The sequence below is a fragment of the Onychomys torridus genome, chromosome 19, assembly GCF_903995425.1.
Source record: "Onychomys torridus chromosome 19, mOncTor1.1, whole genome shotgun sequence".
In the NCBI taxonomy this organism is placed as follows: Eukaryota; Metazoa; Chordata; class Mammalia; order Rodentia; family Cricetidae; genus Onychomys; species Onychomys torridus.
The window spans coordinates 53,017,462-53,030,812 of NC_050461.1; the positions used below are offsets into that span (position 1 = coordinate 53,017,462).

The 13,351-nt window shown below is 48.7% G+C and overlaps 1 protein-coding gene across 1 annotated transcript in view; it reads left to right on the top strand.

The window, feature by feature from the left end:
• The window catches only part of Synj2 (synaptojanin 2), a 103,580-nt gene that overhangs the window by 50,843 nt on the left and 39,386 nt on the right, over positions 1-13,351 (top strand). Inside the window, 2 exon segments of the mRNA XM_036169291.1 lie at positions 2,466-2,691; positions 9,531-9,614. Of these exon segments, the coding sequence (XP_036025184.1) occupies positions 2,466-2,691; positions 9,531-9,614 (310 nt within the window).

Below are 13,351 nucleotides of genomic sequence, written 5' to 3' on the forward strand. Positions count from 1 at the left end.
GAATCGGCTTCCTTTTTTTAAACAAATAGGCCACCATGGCCTAGATTTGGTCCAGACCCTGTTAGAGAAAGTTTCCCCCGTGACAAGTCTCAGACTGGTGCTGTCCGGGCCTCCAGGGTATGAGGGAGGCTGGCTGATGGGGGATGGGAGGGTGATGTGGCCCTATGCAACTGTAGGGCTTTCATCTAGGAGGGCTGAAGCTGGAGTATGACAGTGATGGAGGATTCACCTAGCATGCAGAAAGCCCTGAGTTTTATCCCTAGCACTACAGTCAGTCAGTCACTCAATCAATCAATCAGTCAGTCAGTCAGTCAGTAAGTCAATAAAATAAAGCTCTCAGACTTGGCTTTAGAACACAACACTGCATTTGCAGGCTCTGTGGTCTCAGGCAAGCATTTTGCTTCTCATGTCTTAGTTTAAGTCAGTGGGATTTCTGATAATTCCTCTCACATAGGGTCACTGCATGGATGGGTTAAACCAGTCCATGCCAGTCATTTTGGAACGGTGCTTTGTGTACTTTTGCATGTGTATGTATTGTTTTTTTTTGTTTGTTTGTTTGGTTTTTGCTTTTTTATTTAATTGTTTATTCTTCCCTCATACAATACATCCTGATTCCAGCAACCCCTTCACTTCCCTCCTCCCAGCCCTACCCACTCACCCTGATCCACTGCTCCTCCATTTCCCTTCAGAAACGAGCGGGCTCCTTGTGATATCAACCGACCATGGCATAACTAGATGCAATAGAACTAGGGACAAACTCTCATATCAAGGCTAAGCGTGTCCTGTTTCCGCCAGCACTTTCATCCCAGACCCCAGAGCCCAGACTAGTCTGCAGGGTGTGGAGAGGGGAGAAATGCTGGCATTTGATCCACTTTTGTTCCCATCCAACCCCTTTGAACTTGTTTTGGATTGCTTTATAGTGCTTTTTTTTTTTTTTTTTAAGATTTATTTGTTATGTATACAGAAGAGGGCAGCAGATCTCATTACAGATGGTTGTGAGCCACCATGTGGTTGCTGGTAATTGAACTCAGGACCTCTGGAAGAGCAGGTGGTGCTCTTAACCCCTGAGCCATCTCTCCAGCCCATAGTGCTTTTATTATATTCATCTCACTCCGTGTGTGTGTGTGTGTGTGTGTGTGTGTGTGTGTGTGTATACATACATAAGTGCATGCATATTTAATACAGCTTCTATGTCCTTTTATCTTTGCCCATTATTATTACTTAATCAAAACATGAGTAATGTTCTTTTAATGTTTTTTGAGACAGGGTTTCTCTGTGTAGCCCTGGCTGTCCTGGAACTCACTCTGTAGACCAGCCTGGCCTTGAACTTAAAGATCCATCTGCCTCTACCTCTTAAATGCTGGGATTAAAGGTGGGTGCCACTATGGCCAGGCTACAACATGAGTAACTTTTTTAAAGATTTATTTTTAATTATGTGTGTGTGCATGCACACACACATGAGTACAGTTGCCCACAGAGGCCAGAAGAGGAGAGAGCTGGATCTCCTGGAGCTGGAATTACAGGTGATTGTCAGCTTCCCAGCGTGGGTGCTGGCAACAGAATTAGGATCCTCTGCAAGAGCAGCACAAACTCATGACCACTGAGCCACGTCTCGGACCCTGTAAAAATTTATTCTAATAAAGAATACGGCAGACACAGGTCTAAACAAGGCTCTTTGTAAAGCCCCTGGATGGTTGGCTTCCTTCCCAGCTTTGTTCCTTCTGGCCCTTACTTTTACCTGGTAACAGCATAAGAAATCTGGCCTCTTCCTCCCCTACATGTCACACTGCCCTTGCCATTTGGAGTCTCTGACGAACAGAAATTTCTGAGTCTATATGTCCCAACTGCAGAGCCCACTGGAGAGCAGTCATTGTTTGCCTCTGTTGGGTGGTCATTCTTCCTGGGAGACATGACAAAATGTCTCTTCACCTTAGATAGGGAATTCACAGTAGCCCAAAATAATGACACCAACAAAGTACAACTTGGTGAACCAGGAATGTGGGTTAGAGTTTACTTAAAGAAGCACAGACAACTTAAAGGCAGCTGCATTACAGGACACCTACTCCAGCGTGGGTGAGAACTTAGGAAAGCTAGAGCCATATGTAGCTCTCTGCACTACTTACAGGCAGGTCCTGTGAAGTCTTCTCTCCTTAGCCGTCTTTGCTGGTAATATAACCTTACGATGGGAAAGGCCTTATAAATCTGTTAAGTTTCAGGGACTTCCTAAGACTTGTGAATTGTTTATTTCCTTAGTCTTAAGGAACTTCTGTTTAGAACTTTCTGAATTTTACAGAGCCTCCCTTTAGAACTTCCTGAGGCTTAATGAGTTTCCCTCCAGGACACAATGTTTCTGTTTGGATGAAATTGCATGTAACAATCTAGTGGTGCAATTGGCCTTACGGGAAGCTCCTTAGTACTTGACTCTTTGTACTGGTGGAGTGACCCAAAGCTGACCTGTTTTACAGGAACCAGCTATTGCATGTGCCCCTGAGGCAGCACCAGGTGAGCTGTTGTGACTGGTTGCTGAAAGTCATCTGTGGGGTGGTGACCATCCGCACGGTGTATGCCTCCCACAAGCAGGCCAAGGCCTGTCTCATCTCTCGCATCAGCTGTGAGCGTGCAGGTTCTCGCTTCCTTACCCGCGGTATAAACGACGATGGCCACGTGTCCAACTTTGTGGAGACAGAGCAGGTAAGTACCCACGCCCATCCATGGCACAGAGTTTATGCATCTCACACATGCATGTTTTCTATTATGAGTGGAAGAGACTCTGATGCATGTGAGCATGTTTCTGACCATGGCTTCTTCCTGTATGTGTGTAATTGGAGCATTACTTGAAACTTGCCTCTGGCTTGGATAGTGCGTCTTTTGGATTCACAGCTCATTCTAAAAAGATAGTGCTTGCTTATGACATGTGTGCATGCATGCATGCATGCATTTGAAAGTCTGAGGACCTCTAAGTGAACCTAGAGCTCACCAATTTTGCTAGAATGACTGTCCATCAAGCCCTAGAGATGCTCCTGTCTCCACCTACTGAGAGCTGTGATTACCAGCATGCACCACTGGATCTGGCTTTTATACGGGACCTCAGGATTGAACTCAGTTTTCAGACTTATGTGGCAAGCACTTTCACAAGTGAGCCATCTCCCAACCCTTCTAATGTCTTTTTAGCAAAAGGACTCGAGAATGGAGGCCATAGCCATAAAGAATACCATTTACTCTAAGAGCAGTTGACAAATCAATAGGAGTTAAAAGTCTTTTTAGGGCAAATAAGGAATACAACAGAGTCATAGAAGAAGGAATTCGATTTTTAAGTTCTATCAGCGATAGCTTCGTTCTGGAAGCTTGTTAGTGCCTGGGGATGTGAGTATGTGTGGAACAGCAGTTGCTGTCAGCACCTGTGGAGGAGAGCCATCTGTAACACCTCCCTAGTTTCTTTTCCTAGCTTCTCTTCTCGCTCCCAGAGATGCTGTCTTGCACCTGTCGTGGCTTTTCTTTTTGCTCTGACTTGCTCCCCGAATGCCACCTTGCAGACAAGTGGTGGGATCGGCTGCAGGAAGGAAAGCCCCAGAGAGGCGCAGGTGTGAGTCCACTCTGGGCTGCGAGCACCCTGTGTGTTCCAGCAGCTTCTCAGTGCTGGTCACTGTGTGGCCGTGAGAGGTGCCTTCTGACGTGGAATTCAGCACAGATGCGCCTCCTCCACCACTCGGGAACCTCGGCGTGCTCGGACATTCAGTGATGGCTCACATCAGTGTGTGGTCCAGTTTGCAGGAACACTGTCACCCATCAAAGGCTCAAAGATGAAGGCCCCTCGTGGGAGGCAGATGGAGGTGGGAGCAGGAGTCCCTCAAAAGATCTGTGGGTGTAATTACTACCCTGGGTGAGGGTTTCTCGCCCTCCTGAATGTTGACCAGGCTATTAAATAATGATTGGTTGAAGAAAGAGAGGATATGCACAGGAACCGTGGAAGCCATTTTCTTATTTCTTGCTTATGTCTTCCTAATGGCAATGACTTCCAAGGTTCTTTTGCCCATCTTCTTTACCTCCTCACTTTTTTTTTTTTAATCTGGTAATAGTACCCCTCACCCTCAAACCATTCTGTTCTCGGACAGAGCTCTGGTGTTTTTGTTTTGCTTTGCCAGTCATGAGCTAGACAAAGACACCACAGGTAGAAAGCAATGTTGATAATGATTGGCACGCGCAAAGCCTGAACTTGGCACCAGAACCAGTTTCCAGAGGTCATCTTTGAGCCGAGAGAGACTCTTGAGCCCACCACCTGGTCTGAGGGACGAGGGCCACATATTTGGTCCTGGTGGTAGTATTCCCCAAATGTTTAGTTTTCAACCCGCTTGGAAACACTGCGGTCTCTTACTGTATCTTATAAAATACATCTTTAGGAGAACAGCTGCCCTGTCCTATAAGATGGGACATTAGAGAGGGCACAGTGTGAGTTTCCCGGGACTGGGTGGTTGACACCCAGTTCTGGAGGCTGGCCGGCTGAAATCAAGGTCAGGTAGGTCCGTAGTCTCTTGAAATTCCCTCCGGCATGATCGTCCTTGCTTCTTCCTGCTCCTGTGGTGCCCGTGTAACTGGCTCACAGAAGCATTATCCAGCTGCAGTCACACTGGATCCAAGGGCTCAGCCTCCTTCAGGGTGGTCTCGCTTATCCAATTACATTCACAGAGGTCCATCCAAACAAGGTCACAGTTGGAAGTGCTGGAGCTTGGGACTCTAACACACTGTTTCTGTAAGGGACGTAATTGAAGTGATAAACACTGGGACGTAAACCCACTCCACAGAGCAGTGCTCTGACTTCAGGAGAATCCCTGTGACCTTTGCTTTTCTCACTAAGACCAGCCAGCATTTCCACAGGCTGTGGCTGGGGCTTTTGCTCTGGTTATATCATGTAGGGTAACTGGTGGCTCGTGTGTCCCGTTATCCCATGTTACTTGTTACTACTCAGGATCAAGGACCCTACCCTGTATCTCCTCGGTCTCCACTTTGGGGTGGCAGCCCACCCAGCCAGGCCTTAGAGATAAGAACAGCCTACCCACACCCCCAGGGATCTGTATAGCCCGTCTCAGCCTGTTTCCTGCTGGTGTAACATGGAACCACGGCCTGGTTGTGCTATAAAGAAAAGAGATTTTGGTTCACAGTTCTGATCTAAAGTCGAGGGCCAACATCTGGTCCTGAGAGACGGTGTGTCGTATGGTGAGTGAGAAGCAGAGCACACAGGAAACCTAGCCAAATGTTTTTTATTTGAAAACTGAGTCCTAAAATAACTCAATAACCCTTTAATTGAGTGAGTGGATTAATCAATCATGAAGGCAGAGTGCTAATCACCATTTGATGATAGGGATTAAATTTCAACATGCTTTTAAGAGGATCAAGCCATAGAGGCTTGCTGCTTTCTTGGCTTCCATAAGCCTTTGCGGTCTTCCCAGTTTGTGTGTGTGTGTGTGTGTGTGTGTGTGTGTGTGTGTGTGTGTGTGTGTGTGTTTAATTCCCTTTTCCTCCTCCAGGTCACACTGATGTCTCTATAAACTTCTCACTTGACCTCACTTTCCATAGCAGTGGCTGCTCCTGGGCAGACACTACCATCTGCTGTCTGGCCAGAACAACAGGCAGCTGAGAGGGTGTAACTTAACCCTACAAGAATGTTTTCACTAGACACCTAACTGGGTACCAGAGCTATGGCCTTAAACCCAGAGCAAGTCTTTGTTGAACATGGGCATTTGAAGCTGCTACTGACAGACAGGCCACATGGGGTGTCGGAGCCCAGGCTGGCCCAGGCTGCCAGAGCCCCAGGACAGTCTAACCATGTGAAACCGGGAAATTACCTCTGGGATGGCCAAGGGCAACTGAGAATTGAGCTATTGGGCTCTTCAGCGGAGTCCACTTGTGGGCCTGTTCACCCGAGTGCCTATTGCAGGACCTTTACTTTCCAAGACCATCATTTTACCATGCCTAAGTGAGGTACAGGCCTATAGTAGCATAGGATACCTCCTGCTCCTGGTTTGCAGGTCTTGCACATGCCTCAAGTGTGTGTGTGTGTGTGTGTGTGTGTGCCTGCCCTCAAGTCTGAACCCTGCAGCGCTATTCACAGTAGATCATACACTGGGCTCTGAGGCCTTGAAAATAGTCAGAGTGGGTCTATCTCTAGCTTGGAGGTGTGTCTTCCCATCTCTTCAGCCTGGTGGTAAAGAAATGGCAGACTGCGGATCTGGTCACTCACCGATGGTATAAGCAGCAATCGATGACATCATTGTCATGGCCCAGCGGGAGAGGGAGCTCGGTGGGATAGTGCATATCTGGTGCTGGTGCCCTGTGCTACTGCTGGCCTAAACCCTGATAGGGCAGAGCCGAACTACAGTCTTCGGGGAAGTTCTGAAGAAGTCACTCGGATGCTTTACACAGGCATCACTTGCCAAATAGGGGAACCACACAGAGAACAGTGGCAAGCCAGATAAATGGCTCAGTAGGTAAAGATACTTGCCACCAAGCCTGACAACTCAAGCTCAAGCCCCAGGACCCATATGGTAGAGCAGAGGTTCTCAACCTGTGGGTTGTGACCCCTTTGGTGGTGGGGGGGATCAAACACCCTTTTCACAGGGGTCACCTAAGTCTATCAGAAAACACAGATATTTACATTACAACTCCTAATGGTGGCAGAGTTACAGAAATGAACTAGCAAGGAAAATAGTTTGACGTTTTGGGTCACCACAACTCAAAGAACTGTATTAAGAGGTCGCAGCAGGAGGAAGGTTGAGCACCACTGTGGTAGGAGAGAAATGAGTCTTGCAAGTTGTCCTCTGACATCTTCATTATGCTTGTGAGTACGCACATGCACGTGCGCGTGCCCACACCCCCCCACACACACACACAATCACATAGAGCAGGAGAGTGAGCCCTGCTTATAGAATTTCTACATTTTGCCTTGCATTAACACTTTCCTGAGGAATAAATAGATTTCTTGTAAACAGTTTGTGTGTATGTGTATGTGTGTACATGTTTGGGTCTGCATGCACATGCCTATACATATGTTTTGTGTTCATGTGTCTGTATGGTATATGCATCCATATGTTATATATGTTATATGTTTAAGTCCCATATGGTGTGAGCTTGTGTGATGTTTGTACATTCATGTATTGTATATGCATTGTGTGTTTGTTGTGTATGTTGTATACTTATGAGGGTATATGTACATTTATATGGCATGTATACACATGTGGATGCATACACACAATGTGTCCATGTGGTAGATGCCTTCTCTGGCTTCTTGGGAGGAAGCCTGGAATTTTTTTTTTTTTTTTCCAGCTCAGCTGTGAGTCATACCCTGTTGACTCCATCTGCAGCCCGGACTCAACTTTGCAGAAAGACAAACCTCACAGTCCCTCAGCCTGTCAGCAAAAGGGTGCATGATAAATATTTGGCTCTTGACAGTCAGGCCACCACCTAACCAAGGGAGGTTGGGGTGACTGTGCGTGTCCTCCTGAAGGTGCCGGTGGGGAGGCATGGATTTGCAAGCACTGCATCTGGAAGCAGAATCCTGAAGAGGCTTTCATGAGAAACCCAGTTTCCACTCTCAGCCCCCCATGAAAGCAGCAGCTTGGGGTGGTCCTCCTGACTGCACAGTGCCAGGCCTCCCATGGCATCGGCACTGGGGTTCCTGTTCATCTTCCAGGGCTCCGGCTCCCCTAGTCTCCCTCCCTACCTTGACTATTCTCCGCCCACCCGACCACATTTCCTGTAGCCTAGCCCTACCTGCCCCATGGCCCGTCCCTGCCCAGCCTTCCTGACTCTGAGTAGCCCCATCCACACACAGCAGTGACGTTTTCCAAGTGACCACTGCAGGCTGGGGGAACGTACCTAAATTTACTCTCTGGGTACCAGGTGACATTTAGTCCATCTAGAGAGGGAAGCAGGATAAAAGCATTCCAATAAAGTTCCCAGGCCGCACTGCTGGGCATGTGGGCCTCTCACGGTGCCCTGTTCTCACACACATCTTTCCCCATGAAAGCTTCCTCTCCAGGGGCCCTGTGAAAGCAGGCAGTCCTAGAGTGTTGAGGCTGTTCTTCCTCACCCAGCATAGAAGCCCCGTGGAACACCATTGTGCTAGCTGCTGGGTTATACACTAGTGGTGGGTTGATGGGGTCATGGGGTGGGGGACTCAGATATAGATGGTTTTTAATGGGGAGAAAGAACTCTTCCCCATGGAGAAGGGGACCCAAGCACTGCCCCCAGCCCCGAGCTCAGAGGAAACCAGGCTGAAGCAGAACGTAGTGTCTAAAGTCCTAGATGGTAAGAGGAAAGCATTGAGAGAGTCCTTTGCGTAGGTCAGATTCTGGCATTGTAAATGGTTGCCCTCATGTCAGCATGTTAACTAACTTGTCGGGGACCCAGTCAGTCTTGTGTCCCTGATCTAGACATGCAGGCCTTCCAGTGGTGTAGCAAATAGAATTACGGAGGTAGCCCGTTGGCTGGTAGCCAATACCTAGAAACAGACAGCGTGTTCCCAACCTAGTGGATTTTCCTCTGGACACTGGGGCTAGAATTACAGTTTACAGCATAGACACCAGGCTCATGGCATTCCTGTGGTCCAGAGAACCTCAGGTCTCGCTGTCCAGCCCCCTCCTCCTGAAGAATTACTAATGCATGTGTGATCTGAGCATGATGTAGCCTGTGTGGAAAGCTACCCTGTAAGAGAGCAGGCCAGTGAGCAATGGAAAAGACTCACAGCGGTGCCCGCAGTGGCCCTGCCAGGCCAGGGTAGGGTTGCACAGATAAAGGCCACCATCTGATAACTACTGCAGCCATCCCAGTGCCTGCTCGGGACTGTGTTTTTGTGTCCTTTAAACCCTCACTTGCTCCTCTATCATTGGAGGCAGGTAGGTAGGCTACCACCAAACTGGTCAGCAGGGGCTGTTGTTATCATTAATATAATTTAAGCGGCATTTGTTTCTACAAGGAGTCTGTGTATTGCAAAAACTGCTGTGTATGTGTTAGTTGGTAGCACAGACCCCGGGACTGCAGACAAGTTCAAGTTGAGCCTTGACCTGTGCCGTGAAGTTCAACTGTGGCAGGTGCAGTCAGCAAGACTCAGTAGAGCTGACTTATTTGGTTCAGTCCTTTGTCAATAGCTCCCTAGTTACTGAGCAGGTAAAGACAGAGACCTCTGCAGAGTCTTAGCTAACCCCCCAGCACAGCTGCTGTGTGCTCGAAAGTAGGAAATGGGTGCTAGGCTTCTCAGAGAAGTAGGTAAGGTTGTGCCCTGGGGGTGAGGATTCCTGCACACGTCAGGTCTGAGTGCAGACCCCTCCTCAGAGTCCAGACAACAGCCCCCTGCCTTGCTATCTGCTGACTGATGACCGAGCAGCACCAGCCCAGCTAGGTGAGAGAGCAGAGGGCACCGAAGTCCACCGGCTACCCTCCAGGCTGGTGTCGGGTCACAGGCACCGGATCCCGTTACAGCTCGGGACGTTCAGTTTCATTGACGAGTCCCTTTCTCTCTCTGTTCCCTTCTGCTACAGGCGATTTACATGGATGATGGAGTGTCGTCCTTTGTGCAGATCCGAGGCTCTGTTCCGCTGTTCTGGGAGCAGCCAGGGCTTCAGGTAGGTCATTTACACAGAAGGCTTTCCACTGTGTCCGCGCACCTCTGGTCTCTTCCAGTAGCTGGAGTTTGTTTCTTTAAATGTTTCTTTCATGGTGGTGTTTATGGCCTTGTTCCTTGGCCCAATTCTGTTGAGCCTAAGCTATGGGGGGGCAGGGAAGGGGGGAAGGACAGAGATAGAGGCAGAGACAGAGACAGAGAGACAGAGAGAGAGAGTTAAACAGGCACATTGGGTGTAATTGTGTTTACTTTGTGCAGTGAGCTATCTGTTGAGAAGTGAACCGGAGAGTGCTTGGCTGGGATTGGCTGGGATTGGCTTTAATGGGACCCTAAATTGAGCTTTTTGATAACATTTTTTGGCAGCTGGGAATCCCCTGGAAGGCTCAGGAGGGTCTGCTGAGCCCTTGGTGGCTACATCGTGGGTCTGGCACTCTGTGGTACTTGTGTGGAGCCACGTGAGGCTTGCAGAGCTTTCCCGTGATTTCTAAAAATACCTCCTGCCATCCAAAGTACAGCTTTGGGAAATGCCAGGGGGATTCGGCCTCTGCGTCCTGAGAAGAGTTCAGGGACTGGGGACGTGGTCCAAGGACACAGCTGTTGTCACTGAAAGGCATGCTGTTCCCTCAAGTGGGTCTGACAAGGTGCATGTGGGGAGAGTGGACTGGAGTTCTCTCCTCCTCCTTGCTCGGTTCGGTTTTGCCTGGCGGGACCAAAGTGCCCAAGAAAGCTTCTCCCTGGGTCTTTAGTCTGTGGTTTCTCTTACCCAGGGCTCTTGTGGTATGAGCGTTGGATGGTCAGCCAGCAGCTCAAGAGGCCAAGAGCACCATGTGCCAGCTTCTCAGGGATGATTGACACAGCAGGGCTCACAGTGCCCAGTCTTTGGCTCAGCTTCTTAGCCAGGCCTGGACCTGTCCCCAGGGCTGCCCGCACATTATGCCGTGCTGACAGTCCTGGCCACATCCCCATCAGCTCTTAGAGTAAGATGGATAGATGGAGCGTCTCATTCAGGTTCTCAGTTCTGGGGTAGGGGTAAGGATTTGTTGACATTTCAGTTTTCTAGGTGTATGAGGATGCCCAGTGGCACTGAGAGGCAGAAAAAACGTTTGAGCTGAGTTTGCTTGTAACAGGGGAAAATTCCCCTGGAGGCCTTCCAAAGGTCTTTTGTTGCTGTTACTGCTATTTCTGTCTCGACACGGAGCCTAGGCTAGCCTTGAACTTGTGGCGTTCTTTCTACCTCTGCCTAACAAGTGCTGTAATTACGGACCTGTACTGCCATGCCCACCCAGCTCCTGGAGGTCTTGTTTTGTGTTTTAAACAGTTGTACTGGGATATAACTTTTCTACCATAAAGCATACAGCCCAGTGCATCTTAGCATTTACAGAGTGAACAACAAGCTCTGTAATCTAAGATTGAAATAGTCGGTTTGTTTTTCTGTTTTTCTCTAGTGCTCATCAAACCCAGGGCCTCCTGCAGGCTGGGCAGGAGCTCTACCACTGAGCCACACCCCCGCCTCAGACTTGGAAGTGTCTCACCATTGCTGGGACACCCATGACTCCGGCAGTCAGCCTCTTCTCAGCTTCATCTCAGGCCATGGAAACTCTCAACCCACCTCCTGTCTCTATAGACTTGATCTAGGTTCAGTGCTGAAGCACAATGCCCCTGCCTACCTGCAGCCCCACCCCTACCTATCTCTGGCAGAGCTTACATTCCCTTTATAGCCCAGGAGGTTTGAAGGTGCCTGAAACTTGTTTTTTTCTTGATGTGGGTTTCCTTTCAGTTCTGTGTGAAGAGAGACATAGGTCATGTGAACACAGTATACAGGGGAATCCAGGAGGCTACGTTATATTCATGCAAAATTTACCAGAAACCCAAAAAATTGACCATGGCAGCCTTAGAACATTGAAAGGACTCTGAAATTCGTCTCACCCTCCCAGCTCTATGGGGGATCCCTTCTCCTGGACCTCTGAGAGAGAGGTTATGCTCCAGGTCCTACTGGGGGTCCTGATGATTGGGAAATCTTCCATTGTCTGCCTGCCTGTCTTCCCAGGACATTCAGGGATGCTGAGGAGCAAATCTCACTTTCCTCCCAAGGTTTTCTTGTAGCTCTTGGGCGAGAGGCTTCAGGGTTCTGTCTCCTCTCCTTTGGTCAGCTCCAGCATCTTCCTGCTCCTTTGAGGATCTTTGGTCTGATTGTGAGGTCTCCCAGTGTTCTGGTCTCCTTCATCTAAAACACAAGGTAGCATTGGCCATCTCCCTGTATAAAGTAACTTTGGTCTCCAGTGCTGTGGACACAGCCTGTGTAGTCACGGTATGACTGTGCCTCAGGTAGACTCAGAGCAGGGTCGCTGTATTACCCTTTTAGATCCCTAACACTTGTCCTTTGGCAAAGCTTCAGTGGTGTCTCCAAATACAGGTTTAAAAGGCTAGCCTTTGTAAATCTTATCTAGGATTTGCTAACTTTGGGGCCTAATACCTGTATTTATACTCTAAACATCATCCATTATCAAAGAGAGATGATGTCATCTTCAGAGAGGTGGGGGCAGTTCTGCATGGTAGTCAACATCCAGTAGCAACTATCAGGCTAAGATTAGTTCTGGTTGTCTGTCTTCTTCCTTTTCTTTTTTTGGCTTCTTGAGACAGGGTTTCTCTGTGTAGCTTTGCGCCTTTCCTGGAACTCGCTCTGTAGACCAGGCTGGCCTTGAACTCACAGGGATCCACCTGGCTCTGCCTCCCAAGTGCTGGGATTAAAGGTGTGCGGCACCACCGCCCAGCTTCTATTTTTTCCCACTTTTATTGAAAATAGTTCCCATCCTCATATAGTATATCCTGATTACAGTTTCCCTGTCTTTTTCCATTTTCAATTTTGCCCTTTCTTCTTACTTAGGTAGGATGAAAATGCACAGATGTTCTGGGGAATGGTGTGTATTCTAAATTGCAATGTGGTGGTTTCTTGGGGGCTGTCTGGGGAATATGATCCCTGCAAGGGATGAGGAGGAGTTGGGAAAGACAAAGGAGGCTGGGGGATGATGCTTCAGCTGTAGGGAGTCATGGGCATGATGCCCTCAGTACAGACTCCTACATCTCTAGTCTACATGGCACCATGCACATTTAATAATTTTATCTGTCCCATGCAGATAGCTGTGCCGCTTATAATTACCCCAGTAAGAATTTGACCCTTAAAACTCAAGCTCTTCTGGGAGAGCTTGTGATGGGATGTATTCATCATTTCATCTGTGTGGGAGAGATTATTCCTTTTGCAGTGGTTGGATCTTCATCCCTGTGACTGGTGCAGGCACGCGCCTGCCACACGTGATTCTGGTCTTTGCTTTGAAGTTCACGTGATGGAACCGAGTGGAGGAAAGACGCAGAGGAGATTAGGGTATCTCATCCACACCATCTCGTCTCTCTCAAATGCTGCTTCCCGTGTTCTTGGGAATGTGGTGGTACCGGTGCCTCTTTGTGTGCTTGCTCCGTCCCGCTATAGGGAAATGAGATGACTTACATACAGCACCGAAGTTCCTGGGATGAAGGAAGGAAGGAAAAGTCCTCCAAGTTGAAATGAATGAAAGCCAAGGGTGCAATGGGTGCCATAGGGCTGGTGAGCCCAACAGAGGGCAGCTCCATGTTTGTCCCAATCCCTGGAGCAACCAAGGTTGCAAGGCCATGAGTCATAGGAATTCAGGGGTTAAGCTTTGAAGCTAGAGGGACATGGGTATCCCACTTGGTAACAGCCGTGTG